A 25,066-nucleotide genomic window follows, 5' to 3' on the forward strand; every position below is an offset into this window, starting at 1 on the left:
AATAAACAACATTAAAGAGTAATACATGTGAGATTTCCACTATTAACATAAGGTTTTCAAATGCTGGGAAATACTAATTTAGAGATTTCCTTCTAACTCATTAATAAGCAAGTAACACTTATTTAACCATAAAACTGCCTAAAATCTTCTAACGTTAAAAATCAAACAGCTTTTAAAATAGTTTTCTAAAATCAAGATTCCTTTCGTATCTATCTACTATCACTGTCCAAAAATTATTATTTTTCTTCTGGGGATGACTTATTTTTAGTAAAAAGCTATTGAGTCCTGGGTGTTTTCTTGTTTAGTTTTAAATACAGAACATACTTCACAGACTAGCAAATCAAGTCATTTTCATAATTTAAATTTTTCTAACATGAGATGGAAAGAGAATAGTCTACACGAATACAAATACTTAATTTCACAAAGACCCAAACCATCACCTATTTTTATCTACTGACCTTTTTAAAATGCATAATATATTTAAAGCTACGAACACAAAAAACAAAACTCAGAAACCAGGAATATGCAACTTCTGAACTGATCACAATATTATACACAGATGTTAATAAAATTGTGCTAAACTTTTTAATGAGGCTCTCTTTTTAAAAGAAACCATATCCAAACACATAACCCTGATACATAGTTCATTACTGCCATAACAAATAACTTTATATGTTAATAAACATGTAGAATTTACAAAGTCATTTTCATCTGACAATACATAAAAAAAATACCCTTTAGCATATTTACACTAAGCAAAATGAAAGTATGAAGATAATGGGACTTTCCAGAGTAATAAAAGATATTTTAATTAGTAGCCGTTATTATGAGAAATTAGCCATTTTTTCTCTGTTGAGCAAAACTATTCGAAATTTTAGAGGACAGAGAACATCAAAGTAAATAATTAACTATGTTTCATTTCACATCTAATAGTGAAATGAAAAGTTGACATGAGATGCAAAAACTGCTCCTCAGTCTCAAATATACGGCTGAAAATAGGCAAGTTTATAAACTACAAATCTAACTCTTCTGAAGTCTAAGTAATGGACCAGCGGACTTTTCAGCTCCTAAAGGAATTCTGAACTCCTAAAAATAAATGAGGCATGCTCTCAAGTCTGTTTCCCTTCATTCAAAACTTATTTTGTTCTGGTAACAGACAGACCAATGTTAACTTTATACAAACAGTATTATCACTAGAACAGCCTGAATAAAACATATATGATATCCAAGGCTTAATGCCATTCAAGTTGTGATTACAGACAAGTTAGCAAATATCTTGTCAGCTATTTAGGTATATAAAAAAACCTGTCAGTCAGCTAATTTTTCCTTTTAAGGAAATAAATTTTTAAGGAATACAGACCCCTCTTTTGGGAAAATGTTCTTAGTTTTGAAATCATACGATCAGGCAACGGAGCCAACAGTCACACAGTTTAAAATTGAAGGTTTTATGGAAGATCTAAAATAAGCTTTCTATAGAGAAGTGAATAATAGAAGTTTCTCTAATAAAAGTTACAACATACTACAAAAGAATGGAAAGCTAAAATTAATTATAGCTAGAATTGTGGGTAGTTTAAAAAGATACATATATCAGAACTAAAATTTTTCACAATTTATTACTACACTAAAAAAATACCTAAACAGGAAAAACTTTTATTATCTCTCTATTACTTAACAAAGGCCAGCTGAATTAACGAATTAAAGTTTATGTTAGTTGTCTACAGAAATCTAAACAATTTCACATACACCCAATCCTCCTTAAACTTTGGTATCTACCTTTATTTACCTGGGTGAAATAATATTTTAAAGATTACACAGGCCGATGCCAAGATTAAAGGCAGTAAATGTAAATACTCCTGCTAAGAAACAATGCTGATGAATCTTACTTAAAAAGACCATGTACTGAAAATCACCAGTCACGAATTTACCTTATCAGCTTTCAGCTTTCTAAGGAAAGATGGATTGTCATAGCCCTTCGCTTGCCTTGCCTCTTGCAAATGGTTGATCATCCACACATTTTTTCTCTGCTTTGCCAAATCAAGTGCTGATTCGCCCTGATAATACAGGCAGAAGAAATTCACATGTTTAAAAAAAAAGAAAAGAAGAAGCACAATATTTTGGTTACTAACTTTTAAAGCACTTCCACAAAAATAAATTGACTGCAGTATTAGTTCATTAACATTGTTTTTACATTTGGCAAAGTCAATTACTAAAAGACTCTAAATCATATATTGTTTATGCTTTCCCATTCAAAGTACAATCAGAAAATGTATTTACACACCTTATTCTACAGATTCTATTTCTGCTTGCATTTTAACTTAGAGTAATCAAAAAGTAGGTATTTTAGCACCTGCTGGATCAGAGCCTATCACTAACTTTATCCACTTATTTCATATTCTTTAAGGGTTTCACTACTAATAGTTATTGCTGCAAACCATCTTGCTATAATACCAAACTGCCAGAAATCTCTCAGTTTAATTTCAGTGATGAAAGAAGTCTGAAGAAGAGAACAGGGAAGAAAAAGAAAAGTCAGCTTCCACTTCTACTACTGTTATGTTGATATTCTTGATCATGTTAAATTCATTCACCTATCCAGAAATTTCCAAAGAGAACAAGGGTAGTAACAAAAAATAGTTAAACTCACATTATAGACTTGTAGCTCCCTTTAATCACAAGAAAAAGAATGCCAAGGAGTATAACAGAACTAAAAGGAAGTAAGTTTTAAGGAAGTAAGAAACAAGAAATGAGTGTCTCCAATTCTAGATCTATGCTTCTTCTTGCCTTTATTAATCTAAAATCTTATTTCTTCTTTTGCAAGTTAGATACCTACATTTTTATTCTATTTAATATTCTCCACTCTTTACTTCCTTAAATAGAAAAGTTAAATTAAGATTTTGTTTACCAAAATTTCAAGAACTATGTATGAATATTCAAAATTACTATAAAAAAAGAAAAAAAATTGAAATTTTATTTTTAAAAACTGAATGAAAATAAAGAAATAAGGAGCCTTGGGTGCCCTACTTATGAGGGATAATTATTACTGAAGTACGGAGTACAGTTTATTTAATTAAAAAAAAAAAACACTGAAAAATAAAAAGAACCAAATAACAAAATAAACACACCACTACCACCAACAGCAACAACAAAAACAACACAACAATAAAAACAAAGAGCCTAACCAATCCTTTAATTAAAAGATCAATAGTATTTAGTAAGAAATGGGCTAATCTAGGTGAGTCTTTCACAAACAGGGGATATTTCCTTTAAAATATCTCCTTACCTATTCCAAAATTCTATCTATCACCTAGGTTGTCAGAACCAGCTAATTAATCCAAACTAAAAGATTACCTGAATAAAAGCAATCCCTTGGGTAACAACGCCCAGAGAATATTCTGCAGTTGCCTCGGTCCAGCTGAGCATCCCTTCCACTAGAGGGCCATGTGACACCTAAGGATTGCCTAGATAAAAAGATGGAGGGAGCTTTAAGAAATCTTTCAACTACTCCTCTAGTAATCTGACTACTTTTGTACAGTTCTTTTATTCAGCTGGTAAAATAAACAAGCAATTAATTTAAAGAATTATACTAAAACCAGAGTTCCAAGTCAAGTCTATATTTGAACACTCCATGTGTTAGCCAAAATAGTAAATGATAATAACAGCAGCAATAATAAGAATCATGGAGTATTTATAGACTATGTAAGTAACTGGTAATAAAAGAAATTCTTCTGGGGTTTTGGTAAGATAAACATTACGAAAGGTGGAGGGCAGAAGATCACTTTTTGCCTAAGCGAGGTTGAATTTCATTACTAAAACTAAGGAAAAATCTTCCTTGGAGACCATCTAGGTCAGGTACTTAAGAGGTAATGAAAACTATTTTCTGAAAATAGTTTCTTACCTCTTTTCAAGAAACCATGTAAGAGTCTTTCAATATATTAACAAAGATCAGTAATTTTACATTTTGCACAAGCTAAAAATTGTATCATTTGATAATTTGAGGAAGAAAAAATCATAAATGCATAGGCAGCACTCAGATTAACTGCCCTCCCCAAACTCAATTCACCTAAATCTATCAACCAAAAACATGCACAAGAGGGGTGAAATACATTGTTTAAATTCACAAATGAGATGCTACCATGAAAAGGGATTACTGCATAGGTCATTTTTCTTGAAGTCAGTATCCCAAATCACTTCCCCCACCCCTCATTGTTGTTACTTCAGAAGATTTGAATTTATTTTATGTAACCAGTGTCTATGCCCATGGTTTTTAAAACTCTTTTAAGTCATGTCTGATGAAAGCCATTGACTCTCTCCCCAGAAAAGTGCTGATACTTTATTTATAATAATTTTAGGGGTCCATGGACCCACCCCCTAACCAAAATCCACTGGTGTGGGTCTCAGACTAAGAACCTCTAATTGAGGGTATATGGCCATTCCTAATCTTTCTAAGGATCAAAGTCATCATTTTAAAGTTACCTATCATTTAATATTGTCTCCAAAATAAGTTATTTTAATAAAAGAACCATTGTTTATATACAAAATATGTATTATAAATTTGAGTAAGAATCCCTTACTCAAATAACTAATTTACAAGAATAAATATCTAATTAATATAAAGACAGATTTCTAAGAAACTTAAGCTTAATTTTATTCAGGAAATAGCTATTTTAGAAGAAATAGGGTCAATCAATAGTTAAATATTGTAACATAAAGTATAATTTTTCATATTCTTTGAAGAATGTAACTTTTACTAGCTATTAAAGCCATATCCAGATTTACAGGCTCCATCTTGGTACAATTCATGATTATCAACCAGACTTTCTTAAGACTTAAAAAAATGGAAAAATACACAGCTATGAAACAACTTTATCTGTCAAGTTCCAGGACAATTTAGTTTTTTTTTATTAATGAATTTTTCACTTTCAAAATTAAGTTTACTTAATTAACTTGACATTCCACATAGCTAAAATGCACCACCTCAAACTATATATGGCTAAAACAGAATCAATTCCTATTGCCTTCACCCCTAAAAAAGTCTGTTTCCTTCCATCTTCACGAACCAAACCTTAAATCATCGATGTGTTTTTTCTATTACCCTCATTTCTAATAGACCTTTTCTTTTCTACTCTAAACTATCATTTCCAAATCCATTCTTTTCTCTCCATCACTACTCCTACAATCATAGACTAAACTAATCATCACTTGCCTGATTTATTATAAAAGCCTATCTGATATTCATCCATCCCTTCCATTTTCTTAATTCTTCAATACATTCTCCAAATACCAAAGTAATTTTTAAAAAAATATTTAGAACACCAAGATTAAATAACCATTCTACATAAATCCTTCCAACTATTTTTCATGACTGAGAATACAATTAAAGTTCCTTATCATGGCCTTGTATCTGTCTCTCTCAGTGTCTCACTGCTTGGTCAAAGCTGTCATTTCTGTACCTCTAATGTGGCAAGCTTATTCCTGGCCGTGGGGCTTGCACTTGCAGACTCCTCTACACAGAAAGTATTTTCCCATATATCTTTGCATAACTGATCCCTTATCAGGCAAGTCTCAAAGCAAATGTCATCTCAGAGGCATTCACTAATCACTCTCACCTGATGTGGCCCCTTTAACTCTCATCATGACCACATTTGCCTCTGTGTATGTTTTTAATTTACTTATTGTCTATTTCCTCAATACAGTGTAAGTTCTAAGACAATACGGACTTCATCTATCTTAAACACTGACTCCCCAGCATTAAACAAAAATTGTTGAATGAATGAATGGTTTTCACTAGAAGGTGACTGACTAGACTTCAGAATATTAGGAATGCCAGATTCCAGTAGAAAAGGTATTTGATACTTATTTCATCCTTTTAATTACATTAAAAGTACATTTTTAAACAAAAATCTACTTTTTCACCAGTGTGGTTAAAAAAGATTATTTTCACTCTGAAAGTATAAATGTTGACTGAGCAACTAAAGCAACTCCTTAGACTTTATTTCCTTTAAAAACAATGTCACTCCAAATAAGTCAAACAGGGAGAGACAAATACTACATGATATCACTTATATGTGGAATCTAAAAAAAAAACAAACAATACAACAACAACAACAAAACCCAAGCTCACAGATACAGAGAACAGATTGGTGACTGCCAGAGGTAGGCAGTGCAGGAAGTGGGGGACATTAGTGAAGGGCATCAAAGATACAAATTTCCAGTTCTAAAATAAATAAGTCACAAGGATATAATGTACAGCATGGCAACTATAATTAGTAATACTATAGCGCATATTCAGAAGCTACTGAGAGTAAATCTTTAGGGTTCACATCACAAGAAAAAAGAAAATTTTGTGGCTGTGTATAGTGATGGATATTGACTGGATTTGTTGGTCATTCTGCAATGTGTACAGGTGTCAAATAATTATGTTGTACACCTGAAAGTTGTATAATGTAATATACTAATTATACCTCAATACATGATGAACTCAGTGACAAGAATAAGGACGCATGTGTAGAGAATGGACTGGAGAACTCGAGGTTTGGGAGGGGGCGGGGGGTGAAGGGGAAGCTGAGACGAAGCGAGAGAAACTCGAGGATGGAAGATGCCTTAGAGGACTGGGAGGGGGAGGATGGGGGGGACTCGAGGGATGGTGGGGGGGGAGTCGAGGGAGGGAGGGAATACGAGGATGTCTGTATAAAAACAGATGATTGAACTTGGTGTACCCCCCCAAAAAAAGTAATAAATGGAAAAAAAAAAATGCTACTCCAGGAGCTACCAAGGAATTACACTTAAAATAACTTCTTTTTGTCCATGGCCAACCTTGATGATATGTGTCAGATAAAATTAAAACATTAATAAAGAAAAATAGATGAATTTAAGTAAAAGTTCTATAGGTATAATAATTAGCTCAATTATTTGACATGATAGACTCTGGAAGGTAGTCACATGAACTATACTAGTTAAGGAAGCTACATTCCAGTTTAATTCCATCTTGGTACCAAATAATTTATGTGGCTGACCCTATAAAACACTAAAAATGCAAGGTCTGAACCATTTAAATCATTTCAACTACCTCTATTGTTACCATTACCTTTCTGTTGAAATTCATTACACATTATTCCTTTCACTAAGACTAATCAAAAGTTTATACAATAGTCAATGTGGAGTGCAAGCTGAAAAGACATTAAACTTACAAACCACATCTCAAATAATTAAAGTTCATGACTGAAGAGAAGTTACCTAAAATTTTATATAGTAAGAAAGATATTTTTAAATGCTCTGACAATATACACTACTAGTTTCAAATTCCAAAACTGTGTAGTCATCTTGTCATAATTCTTTGGTACTACTGTACTTTCAATATATTTATATGACTCTTGGAAAAGTCTATGGAGATGCACTATTTGCCATAGTGAAATTGGTCCTATTTTTTCAAAAATATAACACTAAATACTGGAAATGTATTCCTGGGGCATGACTTACTTTAGGAATAGCTATCCAGTAGCTAAGAGAAGAAAAACAACACAATTCAGATAACAAAACATAAGGTCATCTCATTAATTTTTTCTCATGGGGATACTGGTCAGGTTTAGTCAAACTCCTTTCTTATCCTTTGGGCCTTGGGGTCAGTCTAAGTTACTAATCACAGTATTATGAACTTTTCAAAACTTCCCATTTAAAAATATTTGGAAAAGCAAAAAATTCTCTCTATGATTTCAGTAGTGGCAGAGAGGTATGCTAGCACAGTCATGAAAACTACCTTAGAAGTAAAGCTCAAATTTGTCTACACAAACTTCACTGGGTCAACAAATACTTAGAGTGCCCATCACATGTCAGGCACTATGGTAAGTTCACTTTCCTCTTTCCATACATTTACTAGCACATACTAGACCATTCTGATCACTTTGGGTAGAGACAAGAAGACTTGAAATGTAAAAAAAGAAAGAGAGAATACATGGGTTTCTCAATTTCTTACAGTTTCCAATGAGATATTTGACATTTACTTTTAACTAAATATTTTTAATTAGACTCATTTCTAAAAATTGGTTATAATTGTAAGCAAATTAGTCTAAGCTGTTTTATTTTAGTAGTTTAACCTTCTCTTCTTAGAGTAATCAAATAGAGGAAGAACTATTCATCGCAACATAAAAAGATGCCCTGACCCAGCAGGAGATAACCTACTTTTTGATTGCCATTTGAGATTATTATATGACTCGAACCCCTTTCATGTTTAGTTAGCACATATTCCTTAAACGTTTAAGCATGACTGAGAAAATACTATGGTTTATAGTCAAAGTTAAAGAGCATTCGTCACTGGGCACAGAGTTATTTATGAGTGCACATCATTAAAAGATGATGCTTAAAACTTCAAAGTCATTTCACAAAAAGAGCCTGCTGCTTTAGGACATGGTGGATCCTGAAGCTTTACACATGATAATGGTTAACCAAAATTTAAGACTACCAGCAGAATTTTCTTGCATGTATTCAAAAAATGCCTATAAAGTTCTAAATGCTCAGAGTGTAAATGTTAATTGTGCTTTTCTCTTAGATAATTTTGTATACTTTTTTGGTAGACTTTTCCCCAGCATTTTGGGGAGATGAGTTCTCCTATAAACATCATAAAGGTGATTATCAAATTTAAAGGCCCTGACATTTAAAAAAATAAGACAATCAGTGACCAAGTCAAAAAATTACTAAAAGCTATTATGCATACTTGTGCTATAAACTTGTGATTCACTGCAATGATCTTCTTAAAGAAACCAGAAAACTATTTATTTAGCTGTAAAAATAAAGATTATATAATTTGATTTCCAAAAGTCAGTAAGAATTCATTAATGAAAAAGTCACCAAAATCTGAAAATTACTTCAATACTAAAAGATGAAAGTAAATAAATCAGTCTTTCAAAACAAACTCTTGCATGGAAGCAAAGGGATGAGCTTAAATAAGTTTCTTCCATCTTTGAAAGTCTTTTAAAAAAAACCTATGTTTTATTAAAGAATTCCCATCCTGGTAACCACATTTCACAAAGCACAATCAACACAGGCTATTTTTACCTTAATGTTCTGGGCATCAACATTAGCTCCAGCTTCCAGAAGAAGACTAATGACTGTGGTGTTCCCTGCTAGTACTGCCCAATGCAGAGCAGTGTTTTTGTGATACTTGTCACCAAGGTTAACTGAAACATTGAATGTTAAAAGCAATCTAGTTGGATCCACACTGAAAAGGAAAAAAAAACACAACAACAACAACAACCCTAATTTCAATTATAGAAATCATTACAGATACTAAACTGACTGTGGTTGCATTCCCTCCTGGAACACTTCTATTCTAATCTATTTTCAACAACCTTATAACGAGTAATGAGACAACATTCTTAATATGAAGTATTAAGTACAGGTAACACCATATAATGTAAACTACTTCCAAGAGTATACTTGGGTCCTCACATGTACTATTTTTCATCTAGGGATTAATGTCATTAATATTTATATAAACAATTAAAATTTTAAACTTAAATCTAGATTGTTCCAAAAATTATTTAAGGCAACTTATTAACATGTTAAACTTGCCAATATGCAAATCACAAAAAAACTGAGTTACTTTTTAAAAAGAAGGTAACATCTTCTTCCATTCTTGGAAATTGTTAAAAGAAGAATACCGTACTACAATTACCAACATAAAGGTAAACATACAGACTCAAAATAACCAAAAAGGTATTTCATGTTATATACTATGTACTCATTAAAAGAATTTTAAATATTAGTAAGCATAATATTAATTGCTTTTTCTCATCACTTATTTTACATTTTACTATGCTGAAAATGATCTGAATAAGTACTTTATAATGGTTACATACCTGTGTGTTCTATAAGCTGCCCACATTAAAGGTGTCATCCCATTCTGATCCATCATATCTACATCCTGATAGAGTAAAAAGAAAAAGTCAGACAGTAAAAGTTTCTAAGTTCCTACCAAATTGACCTAGAAAAATATAATTTACATATCACAGGAGAAGTCAACCTAGTAACGCCACTCAATCAAGGGTGATTTATGAAACTTTCTTAATTTTGAAATAAAACTATTATCACTAAATATTTTAATTAATGTGGATATAAATATCTAATTGACATATATTAAATATACACTGAATATTTAATTAACTTCCATTTATAGTTTTCCCTTTTAAGATGCTTCACTCAGCCTTTCAGTGTTTTCATTTAAAGATCTTGACCTACTCTTGATCTTTCACCCACAAAGGATAAATAAATGACGTATGTCTCTGAAAAACTTATTTATACTAATTCATGATAGGAGGAAATAATAATACCCTGTTCATTCCTAGGCATTTTAAAACAAAGAATAAATTCAATAAATTTTAATAGATTCAAAAAAGTTTGCTTTTTATCACTACGTCACTACATGTAAATATTTTTAGAATTAACTAATTCTACAAAGTTTGGGGTGAAAAAGCAAGGTAATAAAGCAATCCTCTGTCTTATTCCCCACCATTTTCACTTTTTTTAGCTCATTATTTTGGTTTTTACCTCCACATCTTTAAAATAAGATACCTGAATTGCTACTTTTTGATTTTTCAGTTTTAGGCATTATCCTAAATATGCATTATGTTACATATCCTCAATACGTAAAATGGCAAATTTTCTTTCTTCTCACTGCCCCATCATAAATATGTATCTTTCCTATTCTTTCATCTGAAGAGATCTATTGTAATTCTGGTTCTACAAATATTTGATATTTACATTATTATAAATATATATGAATACTATTCTCAACAAAGTTATGTAGTAAACCATGATTACTTTTCCTCTCCTACCCAACCTTTTGCTTTCCTTGGTACTGTATTTTTTCTCCCTTTTGCTTATTTTTTTTTTCTTTTTAGCAAATTAGAATTAAAACCACTACCTATTCAACCCTAACCCTTCTCAAGTTACCTAAATTTCCTTTCAAGACATGCTAATGTATCAGGGATTCCATCAGTTTCATGTCCCTAAAATTCTTTCTCCTGACCCACTCCAATCTGTACTGATTCTCCTATATGCCTGAGGCATCTGTCTCATTAACTAGAATAGGACTTCTTTGATGATCAAAAGTATTTTAAATTCATCTTTGTATTCTCAGTGCCCAGAAGAGTAGATAATCAAAAACCTTTGTTAAATGAAAAGACATGTTTTATCTATCTACTCTTCTAGGCTTGGGAAAGGCACCAGCTTCAGAATAAGACAGACATGATTTTGAATTCCTAGCTCCACCACTTAATAACTATAAACTTGGCAAAATTACTTTAATTCTCTGAACCTCAGCTTACCCACCTACAAACATGAATACAAATAATGGCTTCATAAGACTCCTGTGATGATTAAATGGAATAACGTATATTCAATAAATATTAAGTTTCCTCTTCTACCCTTTCCTGTCTCCCATTCCTGGATTACATTAAACCAGCAGATCTTATCTAAGTTATGTTATCTAATTTACCAGTCAGCAGAGAGAGGACATAGTTATAGTGAGTACACTATAAAACACTTCATAACTCTATGCAGTAGTTCTCTGTAAGCCACTCTTACTGATGGGAGTATGTCTCAAATACTCAAATGCACTGAGGCAGAAAAAAAGCCAAGAACCACTACATTGACAAGTGACAACACATTTCCCCAGATGTCATTAGATTTAGTCCCTCTCATGAAAACTGTAATTGAATGTTATGCCTTATCACAACAAATCCATTTCTAAATTTATTTACGTGTTCTTGGGAATATCTCATGTCACATCACTCAATATTTACATTATACATATTGATTTTTTCCCAATAAAAATCTTTAAAAAAAATCTTCTCCAAAGAAATGACAAATCTCCTTAAGTACTGTCACTTATTTTACTTCCTTCACTGCCCTAGTTTCAAGAAAACTCAACTAAATTTGATGTCCAATTAAAACAAACATGTAAATTCTTATGTTTAAGTTTCTTCTTCCTTCTTAGTTGTCTTTTCACATCCTTTTTAAAAAGTGACAGTATTAAAAATATTAATAAGTAAAATAAAAAATGTAAAATTATGCCACATCTCTAGAGTACTAAAAGAAAAATGAAATTCAACCTTTTCTTTCTTTGGGTTGGGGTTTAAAACTTGGTACTTCTTTTCCAAGTTCAGCCTGGACGTATGAGTATTCTCTATTAGGAAGAATTAACAAGCCCAGATCAAAAGGTTATGGGAATTCCATGATCAACAGGGCTCCATTACTTAGCATTTTCCCCCTTTTCTCCTGAAAATCATCCAAAAGAATTGGGAGTGAGCACTGAACATATTTAACAGTATAACTAACATGAAACAATTGTGAAGAACAGAATGACAAACTGAATGGAAATGTTATATTCCCTAAGAATGTAAATTTGATAAGGTTAACAAAAAACGAGGGTGGGGGGTGGAAAAAGCCCGAAAAGAAAGTATAATGAATGCCTACCCTTTAATGCTATGAGTCAAAGGATATTATTTAAAGCTGAAAAATCAAGTAATAGAAATGTAGTTATGTTTATCAGGACAAAGTTAACACTAAGAAAAACAATATCATTGACTAATGTCAATGTAAGACAGGGAAGAGAAAAAAGAAATTAGAAATACACTAGTTTTATTACTACTTATAATTGGGAACCAATCAGAACTAATAATAAAAATTGAGAAACATCTGATTAAAGTGAGAGAGAAAAGGAGAGAATTGTGTGACTGAGGAAAGAATTACCAAGCAGAAGAAAAGAGCAAGTACAAAGGCCCTAAGGCAAAAGCTTATCAAAGCTGTTCAACCAACAGCACGAAGACAGATGTGGTTAAAGCAATGAGTGAGGGGTAGATGAGAGAAGATGAGATCAGAGGTATCCAGGGCTAGATCACACATGGTTCTATAGGCCAGAGGAGAGCTTTGGAACCCATTTAAAGTATAATGTAATGCACATTAGAGGGGTTTTCTTTTACAATATTTTAGCACACACGTTGAAAAAATTCTGGAAAAATATATACTAAACTGCTAAAGGAAGTGATCTCAGAGGGGAAAGGAGGTAAAAGAAGAGGTGGGATTTCATTCTCTAAGTCACACTCTTCTATTATGTTTGAATATTTTACAATAAGTATGTATTACTTTTGTAAGCAGGAAAAAGAACTCATGAAAAAGAAAAGTAATCATCTGTCAGACATTTATTAACATCACCATGCATTTACTGCATAAAAAGGTAGTGATAAAAATCTCTGCCCTTTAAGAATTTTATAGCCTACATTCTATGCCAGAGTTAATTACTGAAACATCCAAACTCCAAAATCAAAAAACTAACAAAAAGAGTCAAAACTTTACACCACTTTTCCTACCCAGTTAAAAACTGAAAGAAAAAAAAATGACTATATATTGTAAACTTATATCTGCAATATAGAAGGCCACTAAAGACAATGTCATGTGCAACAGCGCCATCTACTGCTTCGATCCCCAGTCTAGAGGAAACAGTGGGAGAAACAAGATGATCCTCTGCGGTAGCTGGTCTCCAAAGAAGGCCCCCCCCAAATCTCCCCTCCCAGTGTTCACACCCTTATGTTTCCACAAGGAACATGGGCTGGCCCTGTTACTTGCTTTAACTGACAAAATGGAGCAGAAATGTTGTTATGCCAGTTCAAAACCTTAAAGAAGTCAGACAGCTTCTGCTTTTGCTCTTTTGGGAGCTCTGAGCCACCATGTAAGAAGTCTGGCTTCCCTGCTAGAGAGACCACATGGAGGGGTATTGTAGAGAAGGAGAAGTTCTGAGGCTGCACGGAGAAAAAGAGAGAGGCGTAGCTGCCCAGCATCCGAACTGAACCCAGCCTTTTAGCCATTCCTATCAAGATACAAGGTATGCAAGTTAGCCATTCTCCAGCCCAGCTGAACCCCCAGATGACTGCAGCCCCCAACATTATCACAAGAGGAATCACCCAGTCAAGCCCAGTCCACCCAGAGAATTGTGAAATATAATGGTTGGTGACATTCTAAAAACCATCAGATTTAGGAGGTAGTCTGTTAACACAGTAATAGATAATAAACTTCCCCTTTCAGCAATTAATTTAACCAGTCTATGCCTCTTTTCCCTAGCGATAGTGTACAACACACAACTGTCATTGATTGGCGTTGCCAAAAGCAATTACCTTAAAGGATTCATAAAATAAATACTATTCAAATTCTAAATCTAATATTTTAAATTAAAATAACAAATATATGTTAATAGCACTGAATGAAAATCATGTCTTATTCTTATGATAAGATCCTTAGCTATAAAACTAATGTTTAAGTACAACTAGAGAAAACTCATGAAAGAAAAACTGAGTGACATTACTTTTAACAAAATACATTTGTTATTAGAAAATCACAGCACACATAAACTGATAATATTTAATATGATTATAGTTACTACATATTCAGGAGAAATCAGGAAGAACCACTTAAATCATGAGCATTGTTCTGATATGTAAGAAGCAGTATTTTATAGAGCAGAAACAGAAAATGACTTAAAGACTACATCCCCCTTGAGAGGAACTTAATACAGAAAATAACTAGTAATATGTTCAAAAAAGTTTAAATGAATTCAGATGATATATTCAAAAGACACAATTAAGTGAAAAAAAAAGATACCTGAATTTTCTCCCCTACTTTCTGGAATTCACCTCTCTCACCACTGGAAATAAAAACCCTACTTAATGGATCATTATCTGGGTCATAAGTGGTTTTCATATTTTTATGTTAATTACATTAAACAGCTCAATATCAAACTAACTATATATTTATTTATTTATTCTCACCCATCAGAAAGTACTATTTAAATATCACTAGACTGTTAATACCAATGGTATTAGGTATTTAAAACATGAAGAACACCTGAATAAAATCTATCCCATTGTGATTTACCTGTCCTTTTGCTATGAGATAAGCAACAATTGAGGTATGTCCAAACTGAGCAGCCAGATGAATACAGCTACATCCTTCTCCATCAATTAATGAAGGATCTGCACCGTATTTCATTAGTTGCACGACCATAGATAGATGGCCTTGTCTAAAACATAAAAGAATAAATACTTAAATATATAAAGTTATCTCAAACAAGAAACTCTGGAAAGATCTTTTTAAAAAAAAATAGTGTGATGGTGGAAAAGATTGCACAAATCTTATTTTATGTTATTTTAAAATAGGTATATGTCAAGACACATTTAGGATTTTACGTCCTTAAGTCTTAACTTGTATAACAGTCTTTAAAAATTTATAGATACTCATAATTTCTTTAAATATGTAATAAATAGTTACTATATTCTATTAATCCTATTCCAATATGACCTTAATTGTCCCATGAACTAGACACTTCTTTCATTGTAAACATATAGGCGGCAGAAGTATTCCAAAGTTTAACCCCATCTTATAATTAACTGCATTAATACCAGCATGGCTAATTCCTTAAGTACACTTTGGACAATAAACTTTGCTTCCAATGTAGGTAACACTGGACGGCAGTACATTAGCACATTATTGATATTATCTATTGGCGTAATGAATTCTCCCATTCAATTCAGCGTATCGTTTTTTTTTTTAAGTTGCTAAGTTATGGACTGCTAAAGGAACCAAAGGGGAAAAAAAATCCAGAAGTAAATTTAAACCTTGTGGCCCAGTGCAATGGAGTTGAATTTAGGTCTCCTCCAAGTTGATCCACAATAGCACCTTTCGAAATATAGTATCTATAAGAGAAAATTTTAAATAATTATGACAACTTTCATTTTCAATTTTAAGAAATTACATGAAAAATAAAGAAATAAATGTTTTTCATTTTAAATCTATGCTAGTTTATGCCTTTGACAATTGACAATCTTTTGTGAGTTTTTAAACTATATTAGGAGATTTTATGTGAAACATATCACTCTTTTTTGTTCCAGAAGTAACAGGAAAATAATTTTTTTTAATTACAAAAAAGAATAACAAAGCTAAAAAACAATCATACAAAAAAAGAAGGCAGTTAGAAAACCACAAAGATTTGGATCCTAGAGCAGCATCAGGTAGAATTTTGGAATTACAACAGTTCTAGAGTAAGCCAGACACTTAGCCTACCATGGGTGGAAGCTCACCTTCTTAAGCTCACCTTAACTTTCCTCACAAGATTACTATAGATTAAATGAAACAATGCATGTGAAACAGTTATAAACTGTAAAGTATAACATAAAGGTTCTTTATGATGCCTTATTTGTTATGCTTTTAAAGCTGTGTTGCTTTAAAAAGAGCAACCTCATTGCTTACTATGTTAATGTCACCTTTTTTTTTAAGAACTTATATTGAGATACAGTTAACATACAATAAACTGCATATATTCAGAGTGTACAATTTGGTATCCCAATCTCCCAATTCATTCCCCAATGTCATAACATCTTGATATTCTCTGAAATGAATAGCACCTGGCTGCTTATATAATGCTTACTTTGGAACTGATCAATGCAATGAATCTTGAATACAAATGATTTCAAGGCATTTGATGGCAACTGTTTGACATATGTATATTACTGAGGTTCTTAAACTGTTCTAAGTGATTACTGCTTTAGATTACTAATGCATTCACTCAGTGCTCATAGTTCTAAACATTTAATATATTCATACTTACATACAAGCTTGATTCAGAAATTTTCTGCTTTATATATTTAAGTTGGTGATTTTAAAGCCTTATACATTGAAGGGCCCAATTCCACTCTATCATATCAAACAGTCTGAAGCAACTTAAAATATTTCCAGACTAAAATATGTCCAGTCCAAGACATCAGACAGACTGAACACAAACATTCAAATACTCCTAAAATGTCTCTTAAGGTACCCAGTAGACATTAACGTAATAATTGGAAATGATTTTTTGAGCCCAAAGAGAAGTATAGCACAGCCAAAGAACAGCTTTGATAAGAAATATTTTCTTAAAAATTCCAACTAGGAAGGTTTTTTTAAGCAATTTTATTACCTTCTCTATAGTTAATGTATCTGTGTCCCTGAGAGGTATTTTTACTCACATTTTTACTCACATAGTCCTTGCTAGGACTATGGCAATGAGTGATTTCCAAACTAGTTCTAAAGTACAACTTTTTTTTTCACAAGGATAGGGAAACTTTTTTCTGCATGCTAAAGAAGAATAACTTCTATCACCTTTTCATTGTAAACTTCTGGAAGAAAAATACTGTATTTTTATAACATGACATTCGTTGTAGCTTTAAGACACTAGTTCAAACTACAAAAATCTGAGATCATATAATTCTTATTCTTGAGTTTACTCAAGCCTCCTTGCAATACTATAAGAAGGTTATTATCAAGAAATGTACTTGCAGGTACTAATGATCCCTAGGTTTTGAGAAGAGAATATCAATGAACAAGAGATAGCAACAAACATTAGCAAAGAGCTAAAACCCAAATGTCTCCAGAGAATACCAATAAGAAGCAAACTAGAATGTTACAAAACCCTAGAAAGGCTAAGGGATTAAAGCCAATAGTTACCTCAAAAGAAAGTAATAAGAAGCTGGACTGTAAACAAAGGCACTGGTTCGAAGTCAATATAAGTTGCTGAAAAACTGTTGTTTTCTAACTCATATTCTCACTGGAAGCGAGTATTTATTTAGCATCACAATATGCACTTTAGCGACATGGAAGCAATCGAGCAGCTGACAAGGCTAGACTAGTTTTCTTTGTGCACTGTAATCTTAAGTGACTACTCAAATTTTTAATATTATTATAGTGATAAATCAAACTCTTCTATTAAAGTTCAAATTCATTCTAGTGTCTTTAAACTTCTTACGCTCCTGTTGATTTTAACATTCAACCACTCAGTATTTGCCAAAAGGTGTGTTCAGTGCATCTTTACCAGAGAAGTTTGAGACTCAAGCAATTACATCACAGAAACATATGAGACACTGAAATGTAGCAATAAAAGTCTACATGCTGAAGGGACATTTGGGAGGTTCCTGCTGTAAACTCTTTAAGTCCCACAACTTCCAATCAGCTTTGTTATGTCTCTCCTAAACATGAATAGTCAAACATGACCAGATAATTGAGAAAAGCTTCAAATATGAAAGGAGACTGAAATAAACAGAAGCCCAAAATAAATAGACAATATACAGAGAAGAAAAACTTTAAAAACTAAAGTTATAATTAATATTCTCCAAAAAGTAAGAGAAAATAATGTACTCGTGACATAAGAACAAACTTTTTTTTAAGAACTTTTATTGAGATACAGTTAACAGACAATAAACTGCATATATTTAGGGTGTACAATTTCATATCCCAACCTCCCAACTCATTCTCCCCCAACCCTCCCCGCTTTCCCCACTTGGTGTCCATAAGGAACAAACATTTTTATTTTAAAGTGGAGTAGGGGTAGAAGAGAGAGGGACTTCCTTATGGCGCAGTGGCTGAGAATCCGCCTGCCAATGCAGGGGACTTCGGTTTGATCCCTGGTCCAGGAAGATCTCACATGTCACGGAGCAACTAAGCCCATATGCCATAACTACTGAGCCTGCACTCTAGAGCCTGTGCTCTGCAACAAGAGAGAAGCCCACACACCCCAACGAAAGATCCCACATGCCACAACAAAGATCCTGCGTGCCACAACTAAGACCTGACACAGCCAAATTAATTAATTTTATAGAATTCTGAGAAAACTAATTTTAATCTAGAAGTCTGTACTCAGCCAAACAACCAATAAGGTTTGAGGGCAGAAGAGATAGTAACTTCAAAACATTTACCTCCCAAGCACTCTCTCTCTCTCAAAAAGTTAGCAAAAAATGTGCTCTACTAAAACCAGAGAGTACACCAACAGAGAGAAAAACTTGAGATCCAGGACACTGAGACCACCACTGGAGCAAAGGGACTTCCCAGAATGATTGCAAAGGTAAGTCTCAAGACAATAGTTGTGTGCAGCTATCAAGAGCAAACAGTCTGGGCTGGAATAGAAAGATGGAGAAATTCAGGAATGATTTTATCCTTCCTACTCCAAGAAAAAAGGAACCAATAAATTATCTAATACTGTCTGCATACACAGATGGGTTTTACAGTTCTGTCTAAGAGTATGGGAACAATTAATCACAATATACATAAAGTTAAACAAATGGGGAAAAAAAGCAACTATAAAATAAAAATCCTGCAGGAAAAAAACAGATGATCATAGAACACTTCTGAGCTTATCAGTGAGACTTACATATGTAGAACAATTTAAACTGTGCATAGTAATTTAACTAAAACTATAACAGAGGATAGAGGAAGAAGTATTAGTGCTGAGGTGTTCTAGGACATCTAGTTATCAAAAAACAGCAAGTAAAAATATAGTAACCGGTAAATCAAGAAACAGCAAAGAAGTTGGCAATATTTATTAAAATTCAAAATTCATCCTCCTAACTTTCCTTCTACTAAGAATTCTACAGATATATATGAACATGTATAATTGCAAGATATTAATTACAAGATATTAATTACAACACTGTATGAAATAACTAAAATCACTAAAATCAATCTAAATGTTCACCAATAGGTAAACCATTAAATAAAGTCCATACAACTGAATAGTATACAGCTTTTTAAAAAGAATGATGTAGCTCTAGTTGTACTGTTATGAAAAATCTTGACGATACATAAATTAAATGAAAAAAGCAGAAAAGTGCTATCATTTGTGTAAAGAAAATAACTTTCTAGATAAAAGTAACATAAAAATATAAAATACAAGAGTAAATACTGAAAGAAACAGATAAAGTATTTTTTGAATAAATTTATTTATTTTTTATTATTTATTTATTTATTTATTAACTGCACACGGGCTTTCCCTACTTGCAGGGAACGGGGGCTACTCTTCGTTGTGGTGCATGGGCTCCTCATTGCCGTGGCTTCTCTTGTTGCGGAGCACAGGCTCTAGGCGCGTGGGCCTCCAGTAGTTGTGGCACATGGGGCTCAATAGTTGTGGTTCACAGGCTCTAGAGAGCAGGCTCAATAGTTGTGATGCACAGGCTTAGTTGCTCCGTGGCATGTGGGATCTTCCTGGTTCAGGGATGGAACCCGAGTCCCCTGCATTGGCAGGCGGATTCTTAACCATGCACCACCAGGGAAGTGCCAGAAACACATAAAGTATTGAAAATAGTTACTTCTGGGGTATAGAAGCCAGGAGGTGGGGAGGGACTGCTGTTTCCATTGTAAGCCTTTAAGTATTAAATTTGATTTTTTAAATTGTTTATGTACTATTTTGATTAAAATAACAGTAATTTAAAAAAAATACAGAGACTGCATAAGGCTAGATAATTTGAACCAACTCTCCAATTAAAGAAAACTTAAAAAAGCTCAATGAAATAAAAGAAATATTTCCTAAAAAGCAAAGCCTAAGAAGATTAAGAGCATTTACCTGACTAAGATTCAGGAGAAGGTTAAAACTGGGAGAAGTTAGAAAACCTCTTGGGCACCATCTGCCCTAGAGACAATTTGCTGATGCAGAAGAGGTAGCCAAGAGGCAAGCTAAGCGGACAAAAGCATAATAAGGGTTGGGACCCCAAAAAGCTGCACTGTAGGAGTAATTAAGAACCAGAAGTAAACCTGGCTCTAGCATGGACTTCAGCCACCTGAGTGATCCAGAAAATCTAAAGCCTTAAAGTTTGGCCTAGCAGAAATGAATGGTATCTTCTCATATTAGGCCTCAAATTACTCAACAAATAAGTTTTCAAACATAATGTCTAGCACACATTTGAAGATAATCAGGCACACATAGGAATAATATAACAGATACAGACCCACATAGGCTCCCAATGCTATCTTCTCAGACACAGATTATATAATAACTATATGTTCAAATACGTAAGACAAGATGGAAAATTTCAGCAACAAATGAATCAAATAATACAAGTTTAAAAAAATTAAAATTCTACCTAAAAAATAAAATTAGGAACACATTGACTAGATTTAACAGCAGATTGTGCATAGAGAATAAATGAATTGGAAGATAAGTCAGAAGAAGTTTCCAGAATGAAGCAAAGAAAAAAGGATAGTACACACAGAAGAGACACAGCATACAATGAAAAGGCCAAACATACATTTAACTGGCGTTCCAGGAGGAGAGCAAAAAGAGAATGGGGCAGAAGCAATATCTGAAGAAATAATGGCTGAGATTTTCCAGAACCGATGAAAACATCAATCCACAGAATCAAGAATTTCTTGCAATCTCATTGAGGGTAAATAAAAGAAATCCACACCTAGAAACATCATCATGAAACTGCAGAAAACCAGAAACAAAGAAAAAAATCTTAAGAGCAGCCAGAAAAAAGAAGGAAAGAAAGAAAAAAAGCCTTTAAAAGTGAGACTGACTTCTCAATAGTAAGGGAAGCCAGAAAACAGTGCAATGATATTCTCAATGGGTAAAAAACAAAAAAAACAAACAAAAACATCCAACCTAGATTTCTATATCACATGAACATTTCCTTCACAAATGAAGATGAAATAAAAACATTTTCTGACAAATAAAAACAGAATTTAGACATCAAGAGACCCACACTGCAGGCAGAGGAAAGGTTAGAAATACAAGAAGGAAAAAAAAGGAGCAAATAAAATGGAAATACACTCTTCGGAAGAAAGTGATTCATGGAGTTCAATGCTTTAGTTATTACTTGCTTAATCTTTCTTTAGTACTCTAAGGGCAAATTCTTTCACCTGAGATTAACATCCTATTTGTCTCTAGACTCTGTATGCTGTACTTAAAAGGCACATTTACAAGCAGTTCATTTCAGATTCATGTCTCCATCTAAGGATCTTATGTCCAAATTGCCAGAGACTATTAAGCCAGATTTACTAAGAACTCCTTATCATCCTGACTCCTGCTTATCTAACTACTTCCTATTATTACTGAGCAAGCAGATGAACAGTAAGTAATAGAAATAATTTATACTGAGTATATAAAATAATCTTCATTTATGCTGGTGCGAAGTTAAATTAGATTATTACTTACTATCTTTGTAACTCCTCTCTTTCCTTTTGTAGCTTTTCCTCATAGAATTCATATTTAGAATGTGAACTACAAGTTAGACCGCCTCAGTTAAAGTCCAGACTCCAACCTTTATCAGTTGTATATCACTGGTAGCATATTTAACCTCTTTATGCTTCAGTTTCCACATCATTAGGACAGTGCTAAAACTGTTATTTTTCATATAGGGTTATTTCAAGAATTAAGATTTAAGGAAACATACATGAAAAAGCACTTAGCATAGTATCTGTCACACAATAAGCATTTAATATATGTTAAAAATTTTTTTCAGGAAAAAAAGCACATAGAATCTACATTTTAAAAACTATGAATTTTAGAAATTATATATTTTTAAATTATTTCTAATAATTTTATAGTAACAAACTAATTACTTAAAAACATAGAAATACTTACTTGACTAAATCTATTCTGTTATTGATGGCAGCCCAATGGAGGAGTGTAACATTTTCTTTGTCTGGTTGCCGTACATCATAACCTGCTTCCACCAATTCTCGGCAGCGTTCATATATTCCATATCTTGAAAAGAAAGAAAATGTGATTGTTACCACTATCTGACAAGAAATTTAAAGCTGAAAATAACATTTCCAGAAGAAACTAATGCTCTATTTTGATACCTGGAAATTAAAATGGCTTTCTCAATATAAAAAGTTACTTTAAAAATATCAACATTCCAATAGCTTTTACTAATACATTTTATAATTTAAAATTTCTCATCTATAAGAATGCAATATCTCATAAAGTGGAAGAGAAAAGGATACAATAAATAAAATGTCTATAGTTTATTTTTATTAATATCACCATTTATTCTACAAAACACTTAAGGCATCTTATAAAAATACAAACAATTATATTAAAAATATTATCATAAGTAGTAACCAAGAGTTTATGAATGATTTAGAACAAGAAAAAAGGATGTCTTACAACCTCAAGATTCTTTATTAACAAATTTAGCTTCGATATTCCTGAAGGCAAATAAAAAAGGAAGTGTGGGCGTGGAAAGTAACGTATGTGGGGGAAAAGTCTTGTGAGTTCAAGCCAATGAGACATAAGAGAAAGTCTACTTGGACAGTTCGAGGAAGGATGTTCATACTTAATAAAGAAGAAAGGTACATGCACAGAGCTTGACCTTTTCCTCCCTTTCTCTTTTTGCTCACTGTGCGGCAGCATACATATTTTTTAAAACTTTATATTATGAAAATTTTCAAGCATAAGCAAAAATAAAAACAACAGTACAATAAATCTCCAAGAACCCATTGTGGAGCCTCAAAAGCCACCAACTTAATCCTAAACAAAATACTGGCTCCTTGGAAATATGAGACACACAAAAAAATTTAAATGAGCTTTGACTGTGTTTGTAATTTCTTAATCAGAGTGGTCTCCAAAATGGGGAAGGCACACCAAGGGTGAGGTTGGGGGAAAGGTGGCATAAAAATGGAACTTTAGGAGCAAATATTAAAACTATGTTCGTGCCTTAGCTAATAGAGAAAGAAATTAAGCTTCACTAATATTTAATACAGCCTTCACTGCTTCAATGCTGCCCTACACTGGCTCTGTACTGCATGTGTACATGTCCACACACACACACACACACACGTGCACAAGGTAAATCAACCTTAGGGAAGAACAAGAGTTCCACAATTCACAGGAGATGACAGTAGTACCTTCAGTTCTTTGTTCTTTTTCAGAAAATTGTTTACATGTGCCCAGTTAAGTGAACTAGGCATATTACCTTAAAGAGCAGAATCTACCTCACAATTGAATGAGAAAAGGGACGACAAAAATCTTTTTAACTATACTGAGAATCGCTGATTAATTTTCTAACATTTAAAAGTGAGTATGCATTTTCCTTTTAACAAAAAAGACAAGTGTTTCAATTTGTTGACTGTTTTTGGGAGGGGGGCAGAGGTAGTGAAGGCAAATAACTGTGACTGGTATGCTATCAACCATATATAGCTGACCCTTGGACAACATGGGGGTTATGGGTGCTGAACCTCCCCCAGTCAAAAATCCACACACAATTTTACGGCTGGCCCTCCATATCTGCAGTTCCACATCTGTGGATTAAACCAACCGCAGACTGTTTAATACTGTAGTATGTATTTGTTGAAAAAAATCCACATATAAGTGGATCCAAGCTATTCAAACCTGTGCTGTTCCATGGCCCACTGTATTTTTAAGAAGGGTAAAGATATTTAGTCTGTTCCCCTTCAAGGCAAAGAGGATATTTCAGACACAGTAAGAAACTAACGACTTCCATTTCAAAAAAAAAAACACCTACAAACAGAATATTTTTAAAAAATTGTATGTTTGGAAATGTTTCCATCATTATATAGTATAGTTTCTGAGAGATCTTATACGACAACTGTAAAAATGTTCTTATGTGGGCACACTAAAAAATTTTGAAACAATTTTCTAATGTGTAAACCCATTTGCTGTAGTTACAAAAACACCAGAACCTGATTAGTTTGCAAGAACTATCATCAGAAAATGTATATTTACAAGGTAAAGTCAGTAAAATCTTTACTCAGTGAATAGTACTAAAAAGTAATTACTGTAACTTAATAAATGCAGCATATGTTGTAATTCTTCCATTAGGGAATCATGTATCTTTGTGAGATTTACCTTTTTTCAGCCCAAAAAAATCATTAAAACTATGTATCCAAATAAAATAAATTTAGGATCAGATTTCCATATCACTGTAACATAAAGCATTAAACTATCTAAAATAATAATGAGGAAGCACATTTATACTACTCTCACTGTAAATAAGGTTAATTAGTGAAAGAAATTAAAGTAAGACCTAAAGAAATATATACCCCAATTTCCCCCAAAGTGATTTGCAAACTTAATGAAATTCTAATTAAAATCCCAAATGCATATCTCATGAACTTTCCAAGTAGAATCCTAAAATTCATTTGTGAGAGTAAAAGACCAAGAATAGCTAAGACAATTTTGAAGACTTAAGAAATATTTAAAACAATGTGGTACTATACAAGATTAAACAAATGGAAGAAAAAAGAGTATTTAGAAATGGACCAC

The 25,066-nt window shown here is 32.8% G+C and overlaps 1 protein-coding gene across 1 annotated transcript in view; it reads right to left on the reverse strand.

The window, feature by feature from the left end:
• The window catches only part of ZDHHC17 (zinc finger DHHC-type palmitoyltransferase 17), a 94,056-nt gene that overhangs the window by 38,001 nt on the left and 30,989 nt on the right, over positions 1 to 25,066 (reverse strand). The window contains exons 3-8 of the mRNA XM_057742412.1: positions 22,421 to 22,543; positions 15,657 to 15,734; positions 14,917 to 15,061; positions 9,849 to 9,913; positions 9,046 to 9,208; positions 1,926 to 2,051 (exon numbers count right to left, since the gene is read on the reverse strand). Of these exons, the coding sequence (XP_057598395.1) occupies positions 1,926 to 2,051; positions 9,046 to 9,208; positions 9,849 to 9,913; positions 14,917 to 15,061; positions 15,657 to 15,734; positions 22,421 to 22,543 (700 nt within the window). The remainder of the gene's footprint in view (positions 1 to 1,925; positions 2,052 to 9,045; positions 9,209 to 9,848; positions 9,914 to 14,916; positions 15,062 to 15,656; positions 15,735 to 22,420; positions 22,544 to 25,066) is intronic.

Source organism: Hippopotamus amphibius, chromosome 7, assembly GCF_030028045.1.
Source record: "Hippopotamus amphibius kiboko isolate mHipAmp2 chromosome 7, mHipAmp2.hap2, whole genome shotgun sequence".
Classification (NCBI taxonomy): domain Eukaryota; kingdom Metazoa; phylum Chordata; class Mammalia; order Artiodactyla; family Hippopotamidae; genus Hippopotamus; species Hippopotamus amphibius.